We start from the raw sequence: 23,252 nt of genomic DNA, 5'->3' as shown, positions 1-23,252 counted from the left end.
GCCGCAGTACCCGCCGCGGGAAGCAGAGGAAGAGGAAGACCTCCACTCCGTTGGAAGGGCCAAGTGGAGAAGGACCTGGCTTCGCTTGGAATATCCAATTGGCGCCACGTAGCGAAGAGAAGAAACGACTGGCGCGCTGTTGTTGACTCGGTTATAATCGCGTAAGCGGTGTCTACGCCAGTACAGAAGAAGAAGACAAGAGACTCCTGCATATCCTTGAACAGGAATTTAACTTAATAAGACAAATGAATATGAACTTGATTGACTATTATAATACAGTAAATTCTCAATTAACTTTAATGATTAACAAAACTTTAATGACATATGGTAATAATTCCGATATTACCAAAGAATATAACAAAAGACATCGCGCTGATGCATTAAGACTTTTCGTTCCTTTAAATAATATAATACTGTCACTAATTCCGACCGATCTGCCTAACACTTTAGCGAAAGCACAGGAAATGAAATCCAATCAAATTCGTATACAATTTGCTAACACTTACAGCCTACAGATACAAAATAACAATTTTACTAATAACAAGCCCACCTTCAGGCAATATAATAATAACAACCAATATCCTAATAATTTGAGATTTAATCAAAGACCACAACAATTTAACTATAACTTTAATAACAGATTATTCCGATTGCGAAACCAATCCAAATCAACATCCATGGAAATAGATACTTCCGCCCAATTTAAACAATCAACTAATTTAAATCCGTATAGACAACAAACTGTTCAAAATAATAACAATAATCACAATAGAAATCCTAAACGAAATCGTGAATCTATCAATAGTCATCAGATTCCGCAAAAACATCAAAGAATCAATAACATCCAAGAAAGTGCTTTTTTAGACGAAGCAACACCCTTCCCTATATATTCAGACAATTACGGGGAACAAATAGAAAATTAAAAGTTCTAATAGACACAGGGCAACAAATTGGTATTGCACACCGAATCTTTTACCCAATAGACAAAGATTGAAAATTTGCAAAACGTGTAAAAACAATAATTGGCTTTACATTGACTACTCACTATTACAATGCACACATTTTTGGTTACTTGACACGATTTTATGAAATTAACAATTTGCAAAGCGATATGCTAATAGGGATGATTTTACTCAGTAAAGCAAGAATACAACTAAATTTTAAAGATAATACATTTTTAACAAATAATTGTAAAAATGAAGAGAAATTCTATATACTCAGCGAAACAGAATTGGACAAATAAATAATACTTGTATAAAAGATGCAAATGTAAATGCAGAACAAATAAGAAAAATAAAACATAAAATCTTAAAAATCCACGGTAACATAAAAGAAAACTTAATTAGGGAAAGTAAAAGTCCTTATAATTCACCCATTTGGGTAGTGCCCAAAAAGGCAGTTATCGAAGATGGATCACCCAAAATGAGAATGGTGATCGACTATAAAAAATTAAATGAAAGCTCAATAACTGACGGATGTCCTATGCCGGACTGCAATGTCATATTGGCAAACTTGGGGAAAGCTAAAGTTTTTTCAACCAGAGATCTTGAATCAGGCTTCCACCAGATACAAATAAAAGAGAAAGACATAGAGAAAACTGCGTTTTTAATTAACAACGGCAAGTATGAATATGTCTGAATGGAAATTTTATCATGTTTTAATTGACGATATTATAGTGTATTCTATCAATGCTGACGAAAACTATGATCACTTAGAGAAAATAATAAATACCTTGCATGAAGCTCATATAAAAATTTCACTCGAAAAATCCTAGTTTTTTAAGACCAGTGTTGAATTTTTGGGATATAATGACAGATGAAAAAAAAGTAGAAACCATTAAAGAATATCCTATACCAAAAACTCTACGACAGTTAAGAAGTTTTTGGGAATGACCGGGTATTATAGAAAATTTGTGCGAAATTGCGCACACATTACTAAACCATTAACTAAATACTTGCAAGGAGAAAATATAACAAATAGTTAACCAAGAATAGAAAAGAATTATTCACAAAGAAAACAAAAAATCTTAAATTTTATAGATAAGACATTATGATGAAGATTACGATACTCTTTTTCGCAATACCTCTAAACGCAGCCCAGATGGAAATAGTGGATTTGAACCATGGTAACGGCTACTCGCTACTAAAATTAAATGAAGTCAAACTAATCAAAAGGTATGACAGAATATCATACTTAGTAAATACAACAATGTACAAAGGTTAAGATTTACTTTGGAAAAATTTATTTTGAAAGAAGAAAATCCTAACCCTTCACTTATTGCTAAACTCAAGCACATTAGAATTCAAATAGATATTTTAAACCCACATCACCAAAGACAAAAAAGAGGATTATTTAACTTTTTGGGAACAGGACTTAAATTTATCTAAGGAACTATGGACGAAGAAGATCGTGTAGAAATTGAAGGAAAATTAAATATTAATACTCCAAATACACATGCAATTGAACAAATTAATAAACAAAATATTAATGAAAATTTTGGCAATGAAATAGAATAATATAAACAGTAGTTTAAACAGTAGTAAATAGTAGTTTAAACACCCATCATAAAGAATTTGTTGAAAATATAAAAGGTATCAGCTTAGAACTTAAAGCTGTATCGAAAGAAATATGGGACAATAAATTATTAGAAAATTTAATGTATGTTCAAACAAATTTAATCCGAATGAAAGAAATCATAATGATTAGTCAAAATAATTTGTTAAGGGGGTATTCTACTCTAGAATTTTAAAAAATTCGATTTTTTTTCATATATTTAATGTTTAGACCCTGTTTATTCGGATGCCCAATCAGCATTTCTATTTTGTGATAAAGCACTTCAATAGCATGTTTAATTACATATACCTAATGTAATGTGGAGCACACACTACTGCTTTAATTCAAATAACAAACACTTTGTACACTTTGGGTTTTTTAACGAATTTATTTATAAAATATAAATTTATATAAAAGATGATGATTTGCCGGAGCTGGCGATCGAGATTCCGCGAATCGAGGGCGAATAGGTTAATCGCGGTAGAGTAGCGAGAAGATGAGGCGGCGCCGTGTATATGCGAAGCTCTTGAAGACCAATGTTCGTGTGCGAATGTTGATGTTGATGGGCGAACTCTCGCTGACGAAAATGAGGGTGACGAAAGTTGACATGCGAAGTGTCAGTAAGCGATTATCCAATTCCTTTTTGTTAAGTTGATGGTGTATGGTGTCGTCGTGCGGTGATCGCTGGCTGAGCGTGGTGGTGTTGTCCTAGGGTGCGCCAGGTTTTCCCAGGCAGAGTGGTGTATATATGCGGGAAGTTGATGAAGTCATTTAAACATACTGGGCCCCCTAGGCAAATTTTTTGGCTAGTATTACGTATATGATGTTCTATGTATTTCGGCGGGAAACTTGTGTGTTTGAAATAAGTAACTTCAATATGTATGAACGGCTCATATTGAAATACCCTTCATATTTCATGACTTGACGACTTGTATTATTTTTAAATCCGTTTATATATACATATATATATTTGTTTTTTTTTTTTTTTTGCGGTTATTATTTGTGGTTTTATTTAAAGTTTCTTTACCATCGTATCTGTATCGCATAGGGAGTAGGGTGATCCCGTAGCTTGCTTTTGAAATTTTATTTACGTGAAAATTTTAGCCTCTGTGGGCAATATTGGATGAATAGTGTCGATTTTTTTTTGTTTTTTTTTTTTTTTTTACTTTTTGAGACACTTTTGTTATATTTTATGTTTAAGTGCGTTTGCACTAATTTGACGTTTAGTACCGCGCTACATAGCTTGAGATTTTTTAAGCAGGATTTTTGTATCATTATTGGCGAAAGCCATCCTGCGGGGTCGAAAAGTTACGAACATACATTTCTGTTTTTATATGAGGTTGTCAGAGGGAATCTGACCTTCTTTTTCCTACCTTTATGTGGGGTATTGAAAAATTGTGGCTCTAGTGTTTGTTGTATGACGTACCGGCCATTGGTTGATCGAGTAGTTGTGGCTTTAGAGAAGTGCTCACAATACCGATCTTTTATAGTTTTGTTTGTTAATGGAAGTTTCTTTAACTTTTGCGATTTATTTAATTGTGAATTAAGGTTTTTGTTCTCAACTTGAGTTGGTATGGTGGTAACTAATTCGGTAACTAGTCCACTTTGTGCTTCGCTGTGCAGCGTTTGAACTTTTTGTGCCTTTGAGCAACATGGTGTCTCTCGGCAATTTTTTGTATTTTGGCTTTCGTGATTTGCTTTTGCAATTGAACCCGTGGTTAAGTTTGTAAATGCGCTTCTTTGGAGAGAGATCGGATATCTTCTGTAATGAAGCATTGTATGATGTCTTTTCTGACAATATAAGCAGTTAAATTTGCTTTTGCAATTTTTAAAATTATGTGTGTGGGACAAGCAGTTTGTACAGAGTCTTTTTGATCTGACAAAGTTGTTCCTTTCGTTAATGTTTAATTTTTTAAACTTTTCGCAAGTTTTAAGTTTATGCCCTCTTGTGCATAGTTCGCATGACGTATGTTTTCTCTGTTCGGATGTGAACGCTTGTATTTTGTTAAAAATTCTATTTGATTGGTTTTTGCTTCTAGCTTGGGGTCTATTGAAGCTTTTATTTTGGTCGTGTTTAATGTTCTTATTTCTGATTATTTTTTCTTCTAACCTTTCCGCAATTTCATATTGGGTGGTGAGAAAATCTTTCATTTGTTGCCACGTTGGGCACTTTTTTCGTGATGAGAGCGATTGCTCCCGTAGAAGTAACGACTTTTCTGGTAATGCGGCGGTGCAAATGTTTACCAGAATAGGATCCCAGCTGTCTGTGGGGATATTAAGTGTCGATAGAACCGACAAACAATTAGAAACAGTGGATTCTAGTTTAATGAATTCTACACTTGTTTCTTTCTTAATTTTAGGCAAGTTTAATAGTGTCGTTACTTGCTTATCGACCAGTATTCTTTTGTTTTCAAATCTAGCTTTTAGAGCTTCCCAAGCCAAATTGAAATTGTCGTCATTTAATGCGAACTGTTTAACTATTTCGCCTGATTGGCCTTTTGTTTTGTATCGGAGGGGATACAGTTTTTGTGCCTTTGATAGTTGTGGATGGTTGATGTAAACTGCTGTGAACATGTCCCGGAAGGACGGCCATTCTTCATAACCTCCGTAAAACGTTTCTGTATCACATGCAGGCACCTCGAGTTGGATGCCTGAACTTGCCTCTTGATTGTCTATTTGTGGCAGTTCTACTCTATTGTGGGGAGTAGGTGTAATTGCTTTAATGAGCTTGAATTGATCGGAGATCATAGCTTTCGTTTCTTCATATTGGTCCAAGCAGTTTTCGTAAACATCGTAAGCCGATGATTTAAAATTTTGAGGTAGATCTGAATCGTCAGATTCTACAATGGCGTCATGAGCCGATTGGAGGCGAGTCCAAAAATTTTTAAGATTTTGGCCTTTTACTTCTAATAACGATTCCGAGTTTTCGTGAATCGGTGAAGCGGCAAATCTAGTGCAGTATCTTGTTAAACTGTCACTTTCTGAAACGAATTTAATAGCCTGTTTTGAGCGTGTAGCTCCAGGTGTACTTTGATTTTTGTTATTAACCATTTTTGTTATATTATATATTAAAATATTTGTCAAAATGAACTAAATTTTTCTCAGTGTAAACTGATTTGTAGTATTTAATAGGGGCGAAAAGTGTAATAAATTGTATACTCTTTTTTAAATAAATACGAGTTTTTCAGATTATATCGGTACAAACGTATATTTTATTAATATCGTTTTGTATTTATTTGCAGTAGTATTAGTTTTATTTATGTTTTATTTTGAATTGTGAATTGCTATTAAAACCGTACTTTTTATTAATTAAAATATTTTATGTCCGAATATTTTGTATATAGGTACACCCTAATACTTGGACTTATGTGTATGTTTGTATGTGCTTATGAGGTTGCTTATGTTTTGTGCAATTGAGAGCTCGTCGAAGAGATCAATATGCTTGGTACATAAGTATGCACGAATTGTTTGTTATGCTTTGTTCGTAAGCAATTGAGAGCTCGTTAGAGAGATCAATTAGCTTTTTGTCCACAATCCTGCTTGTTTTTGTTTGCCAAAGAACAAGAGGTATTGCCGGATAATTGCAAATATGGACTTTGAACTTTTATGTTTTAATATAAGATGTATGTTTGCATATACGGTGGTACATGTATATATGTATGTTCGTACTGCGAAGCGAGCGGAAGAACGAAATAAGTGATGTGCAGGTATGTTCCCTATGCACTTATGTATGTATGTAAGTATGTATAGTAATCAAAATGTTGTAATAATGTCTGCTGTTATAAGCATGTAATATGTACGTTAGCGTTTCTGTGAATATGTTTTTGTATATAAGAATATATAAAGAGAAATATATTTCCACTTGATATATATGCGAATATGTACATGTATACATGTATGTTCGTACTGCGAAGCGAGCGAAAACGAAATAAGTGATGTGCAGGTATGTTCCCTATGCACTTATGTATGTATGTAAGTATGTATAGTAATCAAAATGTTGTAATAATGTCTGCTGTTATAAGCATGTAATATGTACGTTAGCGTTTCTGTGAATATGTTTTTGTATATAAGAATATATAAAGAGAAATATTATTCCACTTGATATATATGCGAATATGTATGTACATAAGTATGTCTGTTTTGTTGTTTAAAATTTATTTTATGTGTTGTTTTTTATGTTAAGATTTTAATGTTAGCCTTCACTTACAAATTTTAAGCAATCCTGCTTATTACTTGACCAAGTATAAGAGGTATTTAATATTTATTTTGTTGAAAAGTGCTTTATGTATACATATATGGTATATATGTATCATATGTATTTATATTGCGCTAAGCGGTATTGAGGCTTTTATCGCATTTGGATTTTTTTTTTTTTGTATCTAGCCGTTTTTTATTACAAACTGTAACATGAATCGCACATATTTGCATATATTAAATTAGGATGAAAATAATACGCTCACTTTGTACTCGGTATGGTATGTTTTGTAGGGTGTACGTATGTACATATGTACATATGTTGCCCTATCACCTCCTCTTGGTTTGCTCCCCGTCCTGTGCTCCAGTGCTGCTGGGTTGTTGTGTGTACATATGTATATTTGTTTTAATGTTCGCGCCCGTTTGTTTCGTTTTGGTGCTTTAGTTTTTCGCGCCCGATTTATGTATGTATGTTTTGTGCTTAGGTTTCGCGCGTTTTTGTTTGTTGAAATTGTTTTGTTTATTTTGGGAGTTTCGCGCCCTTTTTATGTGTTTTTTGTTTGTAAAGTTTTGTAAGTTTTGGTTTTCTAAGTTTATGTCTTTGTCACTGCATCTTTGGTTTTTGTTTTTTCGTTCCACTGCACTTTTTTATTTTATGTCTTTTTTGTGTATGTATGTACCGCAGTTTTTCACTTTTTGTATTTTGATTTGAGCACACTGCGCTCTTTTCACTTGACTGCTGTTCTTGTTTTTTATTATTTTTTTTTTTGTTCCGTTTGTGTCACTGCACTTTGTATTTTAGTTTTCTCCACAGCACTTTATGCATATATTATATGTATATATCGATTGCCACCAAATTTATTTATTATTGTTATTATTATTTTTTTTTTAATTTGTCTGTTATAGGTGCCTTTCGTTAAGGCTCGAAGGACCATGTTTTAAACTTACACTCAACATAGTGGGGTGCAGCTACCACTGCGTTAATTAAAATATCCGGTTTATAGTTGTGTACACTTTATTTTTTCCAACAATTTTATTTACATCACTAAATTAATATTTTATAATATATAGTTTGTAAATATAATCCAGGGGAAGGGCGACGAGATTCCAATTCCGAGCGTTATTTGCCGGCGGTGGCGATCGAGTTGACGCGGATTCGTATGCTAGCGAATGTGTACATACTCGTATATGCAGATACAAATGTTGAAATGCGGAAAAGGTCAGCGCGTAGGAACCGTGCGGTCAACGTCTCTATTCGAAAGTACGAAACGAATGTGTCAAAAAAGCGATGATCAAATCCTTGTTAGGTATTAGATAGTGGCTATTTGCTGTGGTGAAATCCAATTTGTCCCCAGGTGTGGTGTATTGGTACATGTTATTTTCAGGTGTTGAGTTTGGTGTTCCTATTAGGTGAGGTGAGTTGTGCTAGGATGCACTAGCTTTTCCCGGATAGAGTGGGGGAGACTTAACTCATTTAAACATACTGGGCCCCCCATGTATTAAAAGGGTACACATTTTTTTAGGATAAAATAAATTTTTGTTTTATTTCGACAATTTGATGAAGAAAATTATAATTTTTAATATTATAAATGTTTATGAAAATATATGTCGACGAGCGGGGCGGCGAGAATACTAATACGGCTTGCCGGCACTAGCGATCTATTTTCCGCAGGATCGTGGTCGAATGTATAATCGCGGTAGAGGAGCGTAGATGTCGACCCGGCGCAGTGTTTAAGCGAATCCTTAGTCGACGAACGTTGATAGCGAATGTGTGTTTATTGTGGTTTTTGTTTCACCACAGTGCCTTTCAGTGAGGCTCGAAGGACCATGTTTATTTTGTTGCCAAAAATTTGCAAACAAAGTACTATTCACTTTCTCGATGGTTAAATAAAAGTGCTCACGTATTTACAGTGTACAATAGTTTAACGTTTATTTAGACCTTATGAATAATATAATGTTCTATTTGGAGTCCGAATACACGTGTACGGAGCGGGGAGGATGTCAACCGGACCGCTGAGTGATCGGAGGAGGTGAGGTTTTAATAATCCCAGAAAGCTGCTCACAGTGCAGTATAGAGCGGAAAATATAAACCGAAAATAATATTTACGCGGCGCAGTGGTAAATCGAAAATGTGAGCCGAAGTGTTGATGTGGCGAACTCTCGCTGACGAAAATGAGGGTGACGAAAGTTGACATGCGAAGTGTCAGTAAGCGATTATCCAATTCCTTTTTGTTAAGTTGATGGTGTATGGTGTCGTCGTGCGGTGATCGCTGGGTGAGCGTGGTGGTGTTGTCCTAGGGTGCGCCAGGTTTTCCCAGGCAGAGTGGTGTATATATGCGGGAAGTTGATGAAGTCATTTAAACAGACCCTTAAGAAAATATCATCCAAAGGATGATTAAAAATTAAAATTATTTTAAGAGCTACAGTTACTTTAGTGACGCAGTACCTAGCCCGGTAGGTAGGTAGACTCATTTTTTTAAACGCGTTTTTCTCGAAACTACTTTATTCCACACGGTACCGCCATTATCTCAAATTCTATGCAACCGATTTACTTGAAATTTTGAGTGAACCTTCTTTATACAATCCTTAATCCTTTGTTTTTAATATTTAAAAAAAATTCAGGAATTTCAAAAAAAAACGTAAAAAATGATTTTTATTTTCAGTCAGTTGCCATTTTCCAAAAAAAAAAAATTTTGAGTTCCCTGAGGTAGGAACCATAACAGCATCCTTATTGATTAAGAATTTCTTTTGATTTTTTTTTCAGACCACCAGGAGAGTCAGGATCAATGTCCCCAGGATGCGCCATTTTTTTACACCTGTCTCTCCCCGCCCCCCTCTAATTATTTTAATTTTTAATACTTTTTTTGTAAAGTTTTTTTTTTGTATTCTTAAGGTATCAATAAAAACACCATAAAAAATGGATAGTAAAACTATTTTTGGTTGTTTTTAAATAGAATTAAAAAAACTGCCCAAAATTTCATTTCTAGAGTAGAATACCCTCTTAAGTAGAGATATTATTACAGATGAAGATATAACTAATTTTAATGTAACTTTTGAAAAACTTAAAGATATAAAAATTCTAATAGTTGCTAAAGATGGAAATATTGTAATACTAATAAAGTTACCTTAATTTGGAAAAGAAATATATCAAACAATTCATGTACAACCAATACCAAATGCAAGACAAATGGAAATTTGTATTAAAGAAAACGAGATATTGTCCATTAATGAAATAACTTATAAGAAAACGAAATTTAAGGAATATTTACAATATGAAGATAATTGTATTGAAATTATTTTTTAAGGAAATATGCATTGTAATTATGTAAAAAACAACAAATCATTGTCATAAATGAAACAGTTAATCACAATTGTGATTCAAATAACTTTACCATAAATGTAATAATAATATAACAATGGAAGAAATCCATTCTGATCAAATTGAAAACATGAAACAAATATCAGAATTAAAATATGAGGCTAACCAATCTGAGGCCGTAAATTACAGTTTAAAAGCTTTGATACTACTATTATCAACTATTATAATAATTTGTAAATTCAAAAACAGGAAAAATAAGTTGGAACTAAAAATTAAACAAGTTCCAAAGCAGCCTCTTGACATCGCATACATTAATGAAAGAATTTATTTATTTATTTATTTACTTATTTATTTATAAAAGCTTATACAATGTTAATAACATATGTACAACCTAAGAAAAAAAAAGCAGCACTAGCTTCAGAGGCTATCAGCTGTCCGTTGAATAAATGTGTTGGCTTAAATTCTCCTCAATAGATCACATTCTTTAAGGTACTTAACAATATTTGAGTTTTTAGTAATTCTATTTTTAATATATTGACAATGTTGTTTGAATGCATATTTACTATCTAGAATTAATCCAAGAAACTTAAGTGTAGGAGAACATGAAATATTTACATTGTTGAATGCAATTGGTGGAAAATGACAATTATGTTTTTTACAAATGTGGAGTAAACTGGATTTTAAGTACGATATTGATGCGCCTGCGGAAAGGGACCATAGGGATAGTTGAGAAAGGATTTCTTCAAAGGTAGAGGATATAGAACTAAGGTCAGAAGATTTTGAAAATAGAAGGAGATCATCAGCATATAATTGATGCTGAATATTAGGGAAGGAAGAAAGGATAGAGCTGATTTCATCAAATGCTATGGTGAAAAGAATAACTGATAGCGGTGATCCCTGAGGAGTGCCGTTATCCAAAGGAAGAGTCTGTGAAGATATGCCGGATATAAGAACTTTGATTTTACGTCTAGAGAAAAAGGATTTAACAAAACTAAATATACGGGGGCCAAACTTCAATTTGATTAACTGTCTTAAAACTACATGTAAAAATTTGGCGAATTCTAAAGCTATATCCTGTGGATATAGTATATTGCCTTGAGAGGAGTTGAGTGAGTATGCGGTATACTTCTCTTAATCAGGATTGCAATACCTTGTTTGCTTGGTGTGACGGAAGGAAGGTTATAAAAATGACCAGTATAGGCTTTTTGGAGCATGAGCTGATAATTGTTCGCAATATGTGTTTCGTTTAATAATATTACAGAGGGGTTATATCTTCTTCTTCTTCTTTACTGGCGTAGACACCGCTTACGCGATTATAGCCGAGTCAACAACAGCGCGCCAGTCGTTTCTTCTCTTCGCTACGTGGCGCCAATTGGATATTCCAAGCGAGGCCAGGTCCTTCTCCACTTGGTCCTTCCACCGGAGTGGAGGTCTTCCTCTTCCTCTGCTTCCCGCGGCGGGTACTGCGTCGAATACTTTCAGAGCTGGAGTGTTTTCATCCATCCGGACAACATGACCTAGCCAGCGTAGCCGCTGTCTTTTAATTCGCTGAACTATGTCAATGTCGTCGTATATCTCGTACAGCTCATCATTCCATCGAATGCGATATTCGCCGTGGCCAACGCGCAAAGGACCATAAATCTTTCGCAGAACTTTTCTCTCGAAAACTCGCAACGTCGACTCATCGGTTGTTGTCATCGTCCAAGCCTCTGCACCATATAGCAGGACGGGAATTATGAGCGTCTTATAGAGTTTGGTTTTTGTTCGTCGAGAGAGGACTTTACTTTTCAATTGCCTACTCAGTCCGAAGTAGCACCTGTTGGCAAGAGTTATCCTGCGTTGGATTTCAAGGCTGACATTGTTGGTGGTGTTAACGCTGGTTCCTAAATAGACGAAATTATCTACAACTTCAAAGTTATGACTGTCAACAGTGACGTGGGGGCCAAGTCGCGAGTGCGACGACTGTTTGTTTGATGACAGGAGATATTTCGTCTTGCCCTCGTTCACTGCCAGACCCATTTGCGTTGCTTCCTTGTTCAGTCTGGAGAAAGCAGAACTAACGGCGCGGGTGTTGAGACCGATGATATCAATATCATCGGCATACGCCAGCAGCTGTACACTCTTATAAAAGATTGTACCTGCTCGGTTCAGTTCTGCAGCTCTAATAATTTTCTCCAGCAGCAGATTGAAAAAGTCGCACGATAGGGAGTCGCCTTGTCTGAAACCTCGTTTGGTATCGAACGGCTCGGAGAGGTCCTTCCCGATCCTGACGGAGCTTTTCGTGTTGCTCAACGTCAGTTTACACAGCCGTATTAGTTTTGCGGGGATACCAAATTCAGACATCGCGGCATAAAGGCAGCTCCTTTTCGTGCTGTCGAAAGCAGCTTTGAAATCGACGAATAGGTGGTGAGTGTCGATTCTCCTTTCACGGGTCTTTTCCAAGATTTGGCGCATGGTGAATATCTGGTCGGTTGTTGATTTACCAGGTCTGAAGCCACACTGATAAGGTCCAATCAGTTTGTTGACGGTGGGCTTTAATCTTTCACACAATACGCTCGATAGAACCTTGTATGCGATGTTGAGGAGGCTTATCCCACGGTAGTTGGCGCAGATTGTGGGGTCTCCTTTTTTATGGATTGGGCATAGCACACTTAAATTCCAATCGTTGGGCATGCTTTCATCCGACCATATTTTGCAAAGAAGCTGATGCATGCTCCTTATCAGTTCTTCGCCGCCGTGTTTGAATAGCTCGGCCGGCAATCCGTCGGCCCCTGCCGCTTTGTTGTTTTTCAGGCGGGCAACTGCTATTCGAACTTCTTCATGGTCGGGCAATGGAACGTCTGCTCCATCGTCATCGATTGGGGAATCGGGTTCGTCTTCTCCTGGTGTTGTGCTTTCACTGCCATTCAGCAGGCTGGAGAAGTGTTCCCTCCATAATCTAAGTATGCTCTGGGCATCGGTGGCTAGATCACCTTTGGGGGTTCTACAGGAGTATGCTCCGGTCTTGAAACCTTCTGTATATATTTTAATTAAAATTTCAAGTTCAAAGTAATTATTAATGTATCCGTTAATATTCCATTGAAGAAAAGTTAACATAGGAAAAATATAGAAAATTAAAGTATATATGTACATATGTATGAAAAATGTAAGTTTTAATTGGAATTTAATATCTAGAATTATGTATCTATGGGAACTTGGGTATGTGATTGTGGATGGGAGGAGGGTACAGGTGAAGTTGTGGAACGGGTTATAGTGGTAGAAGAAGTAGTTGTGGAAAGAGGTGAGAAGGGTGGAGAAGGAGAATTGCATAGGGAAGAAACGGAGGGTGAAGGGGTTTCGGGGCAATCATTATGGATTGAATGTATGTTGGTAGGAGATGAAGCATTATTTTTTGAAGTTGTAGCTTTAATGTTGTCATTAGAATCATTAGTGTTGGAAGTTTTTTTCGATGTTGATGTATTTTTTTAGTAGGTATTGTTGTTGGAAGCTGTTACATTAGCACAAAAGAATGGTGAGGGAGTAGAAGGCATTTGAGATTTGTATAAATTGATGGCTTCACGCATCGAACACTTGTGGATAGTTTTAATTTTGAGTATCTCTTTAGACTGGACATATTTTGGACAGGCGTTAAAGGAAGAAGAGTGTTCACCATCGCAGTTAGCACATTTGACTCTAGAGCATTCAGTGGGAGGGGTATGATTTGGGGGTAGGTTGCAGATAGCACAAGATGGGGTCTTATTACATCGCTTAGCAGTATGACCCAGCAACTGACAATTCTTGCAGCGCATGGGATTAGAATAGTACGGACGGACATCGAGGGTACACCAGGCAACTTCAATATGACTAGGTAAAGTATATTTATCAAAAGTTAATAACAAAGCACCAGTAGGTACACGATCACCATTGTTTATCTTGGTAAATTTATAACCATCAGATACTCCTTGTTCTTTTAGACCATCAATTATTTCGTCATCAGCAAGCTAACAGATAAATGGAGCGTAAATTGTACCCTTTACTGAGTTCAGAGAGTTGTGAAGAGATATCTCAACAGCACCAGCTGCGGGAAGATGTTTGGTTTGTAAAAATTTGTCAGCGATTTTTTGGTTCTTGACCAAAAGTAGTAGGCTGCCGTCACGAAGCGATGTGATTCTGTTAATGTCTTTGCTTATGGCCTGAATACCTTTATGTACTGCAAAGCAAGAAGTGGATGCAATAGGTTTTCTGGAGTCCTGTGATTTGATTACAAGGTACTTGGGATCATCCTTCTTAGAAATAGGTAATTCCGGGAAGAATTCCAGCATTGAATTTTCTGGCTTTTTCCTCTTGTTTTTAGGACCCGGTGATAATAGTGCAAACCTATTATCCCCCAGCCTGTTGGCCCCAGGGGGCATTGCGAAAGAATTTACGTTCTTACCCGATTGAATTGTGGATTTAACTTTATAATGAAAGTATAAAAACACGTCGAAAGTGTAACGAATTGAAGCTCAAAATGTCAAAAGCTAGGTTAAATTGCGCGTACACCGAGTAACGAGAAGTTATGCAGCGAGTAGGTATATGTGCGCACGATATGAAAAAAATCAACCGTACACAACCACGAACGACGAAAGAATGGTGAATGAAAGAATTAAATATTACCCATCTTTGAATCGGGACGATTCATTCAGCAAAGAGGGGAGTTAAGAACATTGTATAAACGCTCCCACCAAAACTGCTTACAGAAATTTAAAGTTGAGAATTATTGTATAAACATTCTCATCAAAACTGCAAACATAAATATATAAACGCTTCACATAGCTGTAACAAGAGACGCTAGCTTTAAGCTTAGAAGTGTATTATATTTATATATTTATTATTGTATTAAAGATTAAGAAGAAATGGCAGAACTATTTTGACATTCAAGCAGATAACTTTGGCTTTTTATTAATTTGCCGTAATTTCATCTGATCAATATTATTGAATTTCTACGACTGCTCCAATCGATGCTCAATTTGAAAATGTAATTTCGAACAAGACGTAAAGCTGTCGCTTTATTTAGGGATGCCGAATTGTAAAAAACGAATATGCCACAAAACGTTATTTTAGGAAAACCAGTAGTTTTAACCTTAACATTGAATTCGCGGCTTTCTGTTCTAGTTTAACGTTTTGGGTAAATTTTAGAATATCTAGCTTATGGCTTTTGAGATATTTGCATTTAAAGTTCAAAAATTCAACTATTTAAAACCGCGTGTTTCTCGGATTTAAAATGAATTTTACACATAAATTTATAACTTTTATATCCACTAACACCTCACTAATTCGTTTCTAACCATTTTATTTTTTTATTTTATTAAAGCTTACATAATAAACAAATTATTATACAAACTAAAGTACGCAGCGCTAGCATCATAGGCTTTCGGCTGATTCTAACCATTTATTTTATATTATACAGTGCAAAAATAACTTTTATTCAATATTTAACTTTTGTTCAATTATTTTTTCACACAATAACAGAAGGGTAGCATTTTAACTAATAATCAGTGTTACTTTACGTACATTTTCACAGAAGAACCAAAAGAAATAAAGAAAACAAATATGTACCCCAATCAGGTGCTGAACACATTGAGCGCGACAGACTGCAAGTGACATCTGTCAAATATTAAAATACAAACGTTCTTATAGACAGTTATTTTGACAGCTGCACGACTACACGACTGCTGGCCGACAGTTGTCGCTCTCGCTAACTTCAATATATTTTTAAGTGCTGAATACAATACCGTCGACAGACGACAAACGACATCTGTCAAATATTAAAATACACACGTTCTTATGGACACTGTTATTTTGACAGCTGCACGACTACACGACTGTAGGCCGACGGTTGTCGTTCTCGCTAACTTCAATATTCTCCTATATTTGCCAACGACAGTAGGACGACAGTAGAGTTGAAGGTAGAGAGATGAAATGGTAATGCCACTAATATATAAAATGTATGTAATTTTACAAATAAAAGAATAAAATAGCTCTATTATATCATTGGCATTAACAATTGATAATTTAAAACAAAAATATTTACCTATTTACATTTTTTTGCATAAGAAATTTCACTTTGAACATAATATTAAAATTTCATTGAAGTGAAAGGTATTAGTATGGCCACAACGAAATTGTGTACGTACAAAATGGACAACTGGGTTGTGTTGTGTACATGCCGGTCATAGTTATGTCGCTGCCTTCTTACAAATGTTCATTTAGTAGGATTCACGACGCCATTTTCAGTTCACTATCGTGCTGGGGTCGGCTTTAGTATACGATCCCCCGATTTCAGGGTTAAAAGTGGTATGGTTGGATAGAGCTGTTGCTCCAGATTAAGAAAATATATAATTGTTGCCGCCGCAAACTTATAGTTTTCGAGATATTTGCATTTAAAATTGAAAATTTGCAAATTTTATCTTGCAATTTCTCGATTGCTAGTAATTATTTAATTCATATTATGCACTTTTTATGCACTTATACTTCATTACATTGTTTCTACATATTTTTTTCCAGTAATTATTTAGTTATTTGCTTAAAATAAGCATTTTATATTTTACACAATTTTCATTTCATGCACAATAACAAAAGTATTCCGTGTTGACAGATAATAAGTGTTGCCATAATTACACATTTATCAAACGAATAAAAATGAATAAAAAATAGGACTATACCCCAAATACATAAATCATTGCCATTTTTCTTGATATATCAAGATTTTTGATACACCCCGGTGTTGGATCGGCCAGGGTTATTTTTTTGAAGCGCGGCCGAAGGCCGCCAACGCGAAAAGGAGTTTTAATTAAAAAAAAAATTGATACACCCCGGTGTTGGATAGGCCAGGGTTATTTTTTTTGAATCGCGGCCGAAGGCCGCCAACGCGAAAAGGAGTTTTACTTCAAAAAAACCTGATACACCCCGGTGTTGGATCGGCCAGGGTTATTTTTTTGAATCGCGGCCGAAGGCCGCCAACGCGAAAAGGAGTTTTACTTCAAAAAAACCTGATACACCCCGGTGTTGGATCGGCCAGGGTTATTTTTTTTGAAGCGCGGCCGAAGGCCGCCAATGCAGAAAGAAGTGGGACGCGAATGGACTAATGTTTACCCTGGTGTTGGATTGGCCAGGGTTTTTTAAGCGTGGCCGAAGGCTGCTAATGCACAAAGGTAATCTAAAAGTTATGTTAAATAGGGTATATCTCCCTCTTTATACTACATTTTCTATAACGGATATTGTTACAACTAAACAAGGTACCGTTCTTTTTGTTGTCCGTTTTGTCATTATCTTCACATTTATCAATTCCGCGTTTCCCCTTTTTAAACAACATTTTCTATAACAGGTATTGTTACAACTAAACAAGGTACCGTTCCTTTTTTCCCGTTTTGAAATAAGTTTCATATTTATTTCATTTGAATTCCGAGATTGTATGCAGCCATAAATTCAGGATAGAAATTTAAAGAGTAAAAATTTAAAATATATATAAATACATATATAATTATTAAAAGTTAAATTTAAAAAAATGAGTGCAAATTTATCAGGTAAGTAATATAAGTTTTAAACTGAAAAAAATATAACTTAAGGTATTTAAATAGATTGTGTCGGAGCGTCAACGAGTCGAGGTGGCATAAAGCGAGTGCGTGCAAATTCATCAGGTAAGTAATATAAGTTTTAAACTGACAAAAATATAAGTTAAGGTATTTAAATAGATTGTGTCGGACAGCCGAGGAAAGCGAACCAATGTGCTTAAAGCGGCGGAAGTGAAGTCAATGTGGAATATTGTAAAAATATTCCAAACATTTTACACAAAAGAGAAATGTATTTCCTTTGCCGAAGAACAAGGTTTGATTTTAAAAGCCAAAATTTGCCGTACGCATAAAATGCCAATGACGCTGTTGTTAAAAAAAAGTAGCAGTGTTGGGGTGTTCCGATGCCGGAAAGGGGGTTGTCGGAAACGAAGTGCGTTGACAAGGTCGAGCGGGACCTGGTTTGAAAACGTCAAAATCCCACTTCCGCAGGTATTTTATTTAATGTATGCGTATGCATCTCATTGGTCACATGCGGAAGTGAGGAAAAACAGTTTTATCAGGGACCAGTTTTATCTAGCGCTACAATATGTGACTGGTATAATTACTGCCGCGAAGCTGTAGTATTATACCAGGTTGACCATCAGGTAGCGGTAGGTAAAATTGGTGGCCCTGGTAAAACTGTTCAAATAGACGAAAGTAAATTTGGGAAGCGAAAATGCAACAAAGGTAATAATAAAAATATAATTTTTTTATGTAATTAATATATCTTTTCTTATTTTAGGGCGGAGAGTCGAGGGCCACTGGGTTCTTGGGATGGTTGAGGATGGGAATGACGACCTTAGGCTGGAGGTATGTCCCGGCAATGTCAGGTCTGCTGAGGTGCTCATACCTTTGATAGAGAAGCACGTGGCAAAAGGCAGTATAATATGTACTGATTGCTGGAGGCCATACGACTGTCTAGCCAGTCACGGGTATGAGCACCGACGCGTTAATCACAGCGACCCCGATAATCCGTTCGTTGCCGAGGACGGGACGCATACTCAACGCATCGAGTCCCAGTGGCGAGTAATTAAACGTTTTTTTATTAAAGACAATTACAATAACAGCGAAGATTTTTCTAATTTAATTTATGAATATACTTGGAGAAAAAATATTGCAAATAATCATCACGATCCTTTTTTAAGATTATTAGATGCAATTAAATATACATATAAGCCTTAAAACTTTTTTTATTACAATGGAAAATTAATTTCAGATGGTATTTGTCTCTTGGTTTGAGTTTTTATATTCATTTTTATTCGTTTGATAAATGTGTAATTATGGCAACACTTATTATTTGTCAACAAGGAATACTTTTGTTATTGTGCATGAAATGAAAATTGTGTAAAATATAAAATGCTTATTTTAAGCAAATAACTAAATAATTACTGGAAAAAAAATATGTAGAAACAATGTAGTGAAGTGTAAGTGCATAAAAAGTGCATATTATGAATTAAATAATTACTAGCAATCGAGAAATTGCAAGATAAAGTTTGCAAAATTTTCAACTTTAAATGCAAATATCTCGGAAACTATAAGTTTGCGGCGGCAACAATTATATATTTTCTTAATCTGGAGCATCAGCCCTATCCAACCATACCACTTTTAAACCTGAAATCGTGGGATCGTATACTAAAGTTTCCCCAATTTGTTTTAAAATAAAGTTCGATAATTTAAGCATACATGTGTTTAAAATTTCAATTTGGTTCTCTCGTTTAGGTACAGTGGTTGCTATTCTAAATCCCAGCCAAAGCTTTTACCAAAGTCTATTTTATATTTAATCCTAACGAATTAAGGTAAATTTCTTTATTAAGTACGAAGTAGACTGTAGGTTTACAGTATTTCTGAAACTACCATATTAAAATAAGAAATTACTCACATTCGCCAAGAGGGTTCCTCAGGAAACTCTGCGACAAGGATATCTTCGTTCTGTTGGTTACCCACATAATGATAATAAAGCTTTTGATTTTCATTTTGTTTAACTTCTGCTCCATCTGCACTTTCGTCTTGATCATATTTCTGTAATATATTTATAATTTATTGGACGCGTCCAAATATTTATACGGATCACATACGGCATAAAAAAAGCCCTTGTTATCAAGAGTCCAAGAAATTTCACTAAATTTTACTTTTTCTAACGTCTCTTTAAGGTCCCCTCCAGATATAACATTACGAATTTTTATCTTTAACCAGTCTGACCCATTTTCACTTATACCATACGCCATGTAGGTTCCATCCTCAGAAAATGATTTTTGAGATAAAGCGATTGTTCCATCTTCAGACCATGTGTTGGGATCTAAGAAAACCTTTGGCTCATCCACAAGATGCTTTTGTTGAAATAGAACACTAGAAACGCCATATATTTTATAATAAACAGAATTAATCTTAAAAACAATTTTACTTATGGTTCTGCAATCCAGTGTTAACATAAAAGTAATAATAATCTCCATGTTTCGTTGGGCAGCTATATTTAGGATAGTTCCACAATTTTGTCAGTTTTTTTTCAATGCGATATCTATCACTCCCTTCTTCAATAAATTTTCTACTAATTTTATTTTGCTTTTCAATAAATATTTGTGTTTCGTCTGCATTTGGATCTTCTAACCATCGGTAAACATCAAACAATTCAACGCCATGGAACTTATCCACATATGAAAAATCTTTCCGCGCTATGGGATATTCCATTTTATTTATTAAATTAGAATAACCTCTCCTCAAAAAACACAAGCTAAAAACACGACAATAACACTGTGTTAAAACGTTAAAAATTTTGTGCTTGGAAACATACCCTGCAAGACGGAGGTAATACCCAGCAAAACCAGCGTGACCGAAACTCCTGCACATTTACGTAATTTTTACTTATTAGTCTATTATTACACAAAGCAACTTTTGTTGCTAATTCTCGGGCGATTCTCTTTTGCTGTCGCCCATTACCTTCACACGAACAACTTCTGGGGGGTTACTCTGTAAGGCGTTACGAATAGCAATGCGTTGCGAAAGTGAATTGCGTTGCGGTACTCCGTAACACTTTCGCATTGTAAATAGTGTTGCACTGTTTTCCCGTCGAGAAATCTCCAGTATAGTTGACATTACTGACCGAAACGAAGGAGAATGAAAACAAAATCTATAACAGAAAAGTGAAGAAGTGTAAAAAAATTGACAGATAAACATAATTAAATTTGAAGAGTTTTATGAATATATAAAAGTAATTTTAAATAAATAAAAAAGGTGTGAATATGGATTGCGTTGTGTTATGGGAAGAAACCGAAAAAATTAACGAGTGGAGCGGAAAATGATTAGGGACAAGTCCAATGTGATGAGTCTTAGTGAAAAAAGGTAAGTTTGAATGATAAAGTGTAATGCAATTCTTTAAAATTGTTTGTGCTTCTACTCGTAAATAGTTTCGTGCAAAACTTTCGCCTAAGCAAGGACTCTTTCTAATATGTGTTGGATAGCATAAGTGGTGAGCTAAAAACTCCACGCAGGTCCACAGGAATACCCGAAATTGTGAAATTAGCGGACTAGCTCAACAAACTGTTTCGCGTTGTATGTTTGATGTTTGCAAAGCGATTGAAAAAGTGCTGTGTCCAAAACATATAACTTTTGGAATGACATCAGAGGAGAAAAATGAAGCGAAACGAGCTTTTTACTCAGTGTCAGGAATTCCAGGAGTAATTGGAGTGGTGGATGGTACTCACATCAAAATGATACGACCGGCCGTAAATGAACATTTATGTATATTTCAATAGGAAATTAAAACATAGTATAAGCGCTATGGTGGTAAGGCAATTGTTTTTTAATTTATCTTGGTTTTTTATAAATATTGTTTCCAAAACCTAGATATGTGATCATAAGGTGATGGTCAAAGCCGTTAACGGTCGGTTTGCTGGGGCGTGTCATGATTCACATGTGTGGAATTTATCAAGCGAGCGCCAATATTTACAAACCAACTATATGAATGGAGAAAGAGGAATTCGCATTCTTGGTGAGCATATTCACATTCGTTAATTTTACTCGATAGCTATTATAAGCATGAATTATTTTGCTAACTTAATTTGTTTCTTATAGGCGACTCTGGATATCCGCTTGAGCCATGGCTTTTAACTCCATATAGAAATGCTGCTGAAAACTCTGCTGAGAGTTATTACAACTACAAGTTTTCAAAAGCCAGATTCCTTATAGAACGAGTATTTGGAGTGTTAAAAGCGCGGTTCCGATGCCTTTTAGCTGCTAGAGAACTACATTATGCCCCAGAAAAAGTGGTGCAAATTTTGAACGTATGTTGTGCTCTTCATAATATTTGCACTCTTTTTAATGTGGAATCACCTGCCAACATAGCAATAGAAGTTGAAGAAGTCGATGCTAGTTATACTGAAACCATAGGAAATGCGAATAAAACCAATATTGCTAAAACAAAAAACAGTATGACTACTTTATAACCATATAACACTATTTAGTTAAGTAAACATTTTCATTTTTCACATTTTCACATTTATTTGATTAAAATTCATATTAATGATATAAAGCTTTAGTCTCTTGCACATGTGTATACATATCTATATATGTAAGTATTATATACTTGTATGTAATAAAAAGTAAAAACTATCACATCAACACAAAATACGTTTTTAAATCAAAACAATTCATTTAAACTATTAATATAATAAATAAGTAATTATCAGTAAGTATTAAGTAACAGACTTCAATATCAATAACTAAAATACAATATTTTTATTGGCCGGACCGTTCAATTTCAAGAATTTGCTTTTTTAGTTCTAGTGTTGCAAATTTTAATTTTGTTTTGTCCAAATCAATCCTTTTTTTGTGTTCGAATTTTTCAACAGCCAATTTATATTTTCTTTTAGCCATTTTATGTTTTTTTTTTTCATACATTTTGAAATTACCTTCAGATTTTCATTAATTTCAGATAACACTTTTAATGAACCTTTGTGATAAGCGATTCGGTTATCCACTTGCTTATTTAAAAGGCTATCTTTCTTTTGCGGAGCGACTCTTTGTTGTGAACAATGTGGCCTTTCATCCACTGGCGTTTGTTCATTTTGCCGGAATTCGTCGGTTGTGATGTCTGACCCACTTGGTTGTGTTAACTGTGCTGCACCAAATTCTGAGGTGCCGCTTATTCCACTGACGGATATTTCCATAGCCAGAAGCTCACTAACCTGCTCCTCCAACGGTGTTAAGGTGCAATGACTTGGAGGACCACCACCAGTTCCAGAGATACTTACTTTGTTCCGCCGCATTTTTCTTTCAAATGGGTTTTATAATCCGACCAAACCTTTAAATAATTAAGTAATATGTGCTTCAAAAGTCATTTATAATTAATATTGTTACAAAAGTAGTATTAAGTTGTATTTGTATTGCTATATGCATCCCTTATTATGAACAATAGTTGTAGGTATATGGGATAGCATTTGTCTTGTTGTAGACATCTGACGCCGCGGCTGTCTCCTTGTCGAAACAATAGACATCTGGCGCCGTAGCCGTCTGCTTGAACAGTTGCAGAGTCTGGCGCCGCGGCTGTCTGCTTGTCTACATTTGGCGCCGTATAGCATTATGTTCTGGTAATTTCCAGACACAATATTCTAGAAGGACAC

At 35.2% G+C, this 23,252-nt stretch overlaps 3 protein-coding genes and 1 pseudogene across 5 annotated transcripts in view; 1 reads left to right on the top strand and 3 right to left on the bottom strand.

Moving 5' to 3' along the window:
- LOC125775427 (uncharacterized) overlaps nt 1-5,252 on the bottom strand; it is a 60,881-nt gene extending 55,629 nt beyond the window's left edge. Inside the window, exon 1 of the transcript XR_007421178.1 lies at nt 5,191-5,252. The gene's annotated coding sequence lies outside the window, so the exon portion shown is untranslated. The remainder of the gene's footprint in view (nt 1-5,190) is intronic.
- LOC105226172 (prolyl endopeptidase) overlaps nt 1-20,568 on the bottom strand; it is a 49,589-nt gene extending 29,021 nt beyond the window's left edge. Inside the window, exons 1-4 of one of the 3 annotated variants that reach the window (XM_049462484.1) lie at nt 20,426-20,566; nt 20,039-20,365; nt 19,713-19,983; nt 19,517-19,656 (exon numbers count right to left, since the gene is read on the bottom strand). In XM_049462484.1, the coding sequence (XP_049318441.1) occupies nt 19,517-19,656; nt 19,713-19,983; nt 20,039-20,365; nt 20,426-20,481 (794 nt within the window). In that variant the 5' untranslated portion in view covers nt 20,482-20,566. Of the gene's footprint in view, nt 1-19,516; nt 19,657-19,712; nt 19,984-20,038 lie in introns of all 3 variants that reach the window. The other 2 variants (XM_049462485.1, XM_049462483.1) reach the window with 2 other exon arrangements.
- Nucleotides 17,837-19,244, top strand: LOC125775620 (uncharacterized; annotated as a pseudogene).
- A 43-nt stretch (nt 20,569-20,611) lies between the features above and the next one.
- On the bottom strand, nt 20,612-22,999 carry LOC125775575 (uncharacterized). Its single transcript, XM_049446224.1, has 2 exons — nt 22,542-22,999; nt 20,612-20,761 (listed from the first exon to the last, which is right to left on the bottom strand). The coding sequence occupies exons 1-2, from the start codon at nt 22,896-22,898 to the stop codon at nt 20,612-20,614; spliced, it is 507 nt and encodes a 168-aa protein (XP_049302181.1). The 5' UTR covers nt 22,899-22,999.
- Between the last annotated feature and the right edge of the window lie 253 nt (nt 23,000-23,252).

This window comes from Bactrocera dorsalis, chromosome 1, assembly GCF_023373825.1.
Source record: "Bactrocera dorsalis isolate Fly_Bdor chromosome 1, ASM2337382v1, whole genome shotgun sequence".
NCBI lineage: Eukaryota > Metazoa > Arthropoda > Insecta > Diptera > Tephritidae > Bactrocera > Bactrocera dorsalis.
This window is presented reverse-complemented; position numbering and strand designations above follow the sequence as displayed.

Coding starts and splice junctions, on each gene's coding strand:
- LOC125775575 (XM_049446224.1), bottom strand. CDS start 22,898: ATGCGGCGGAACAAAGTAAGTATCTCTGGAACTGGTGGTGGTCCTCCA. Junction 20,762..22,541: donor AAATTAATGAAAATCTGAAG/GTAATTTCAAAA, acceptor TTTCTGTTATAG/ATTTTGTTTTCATTCTCCTT.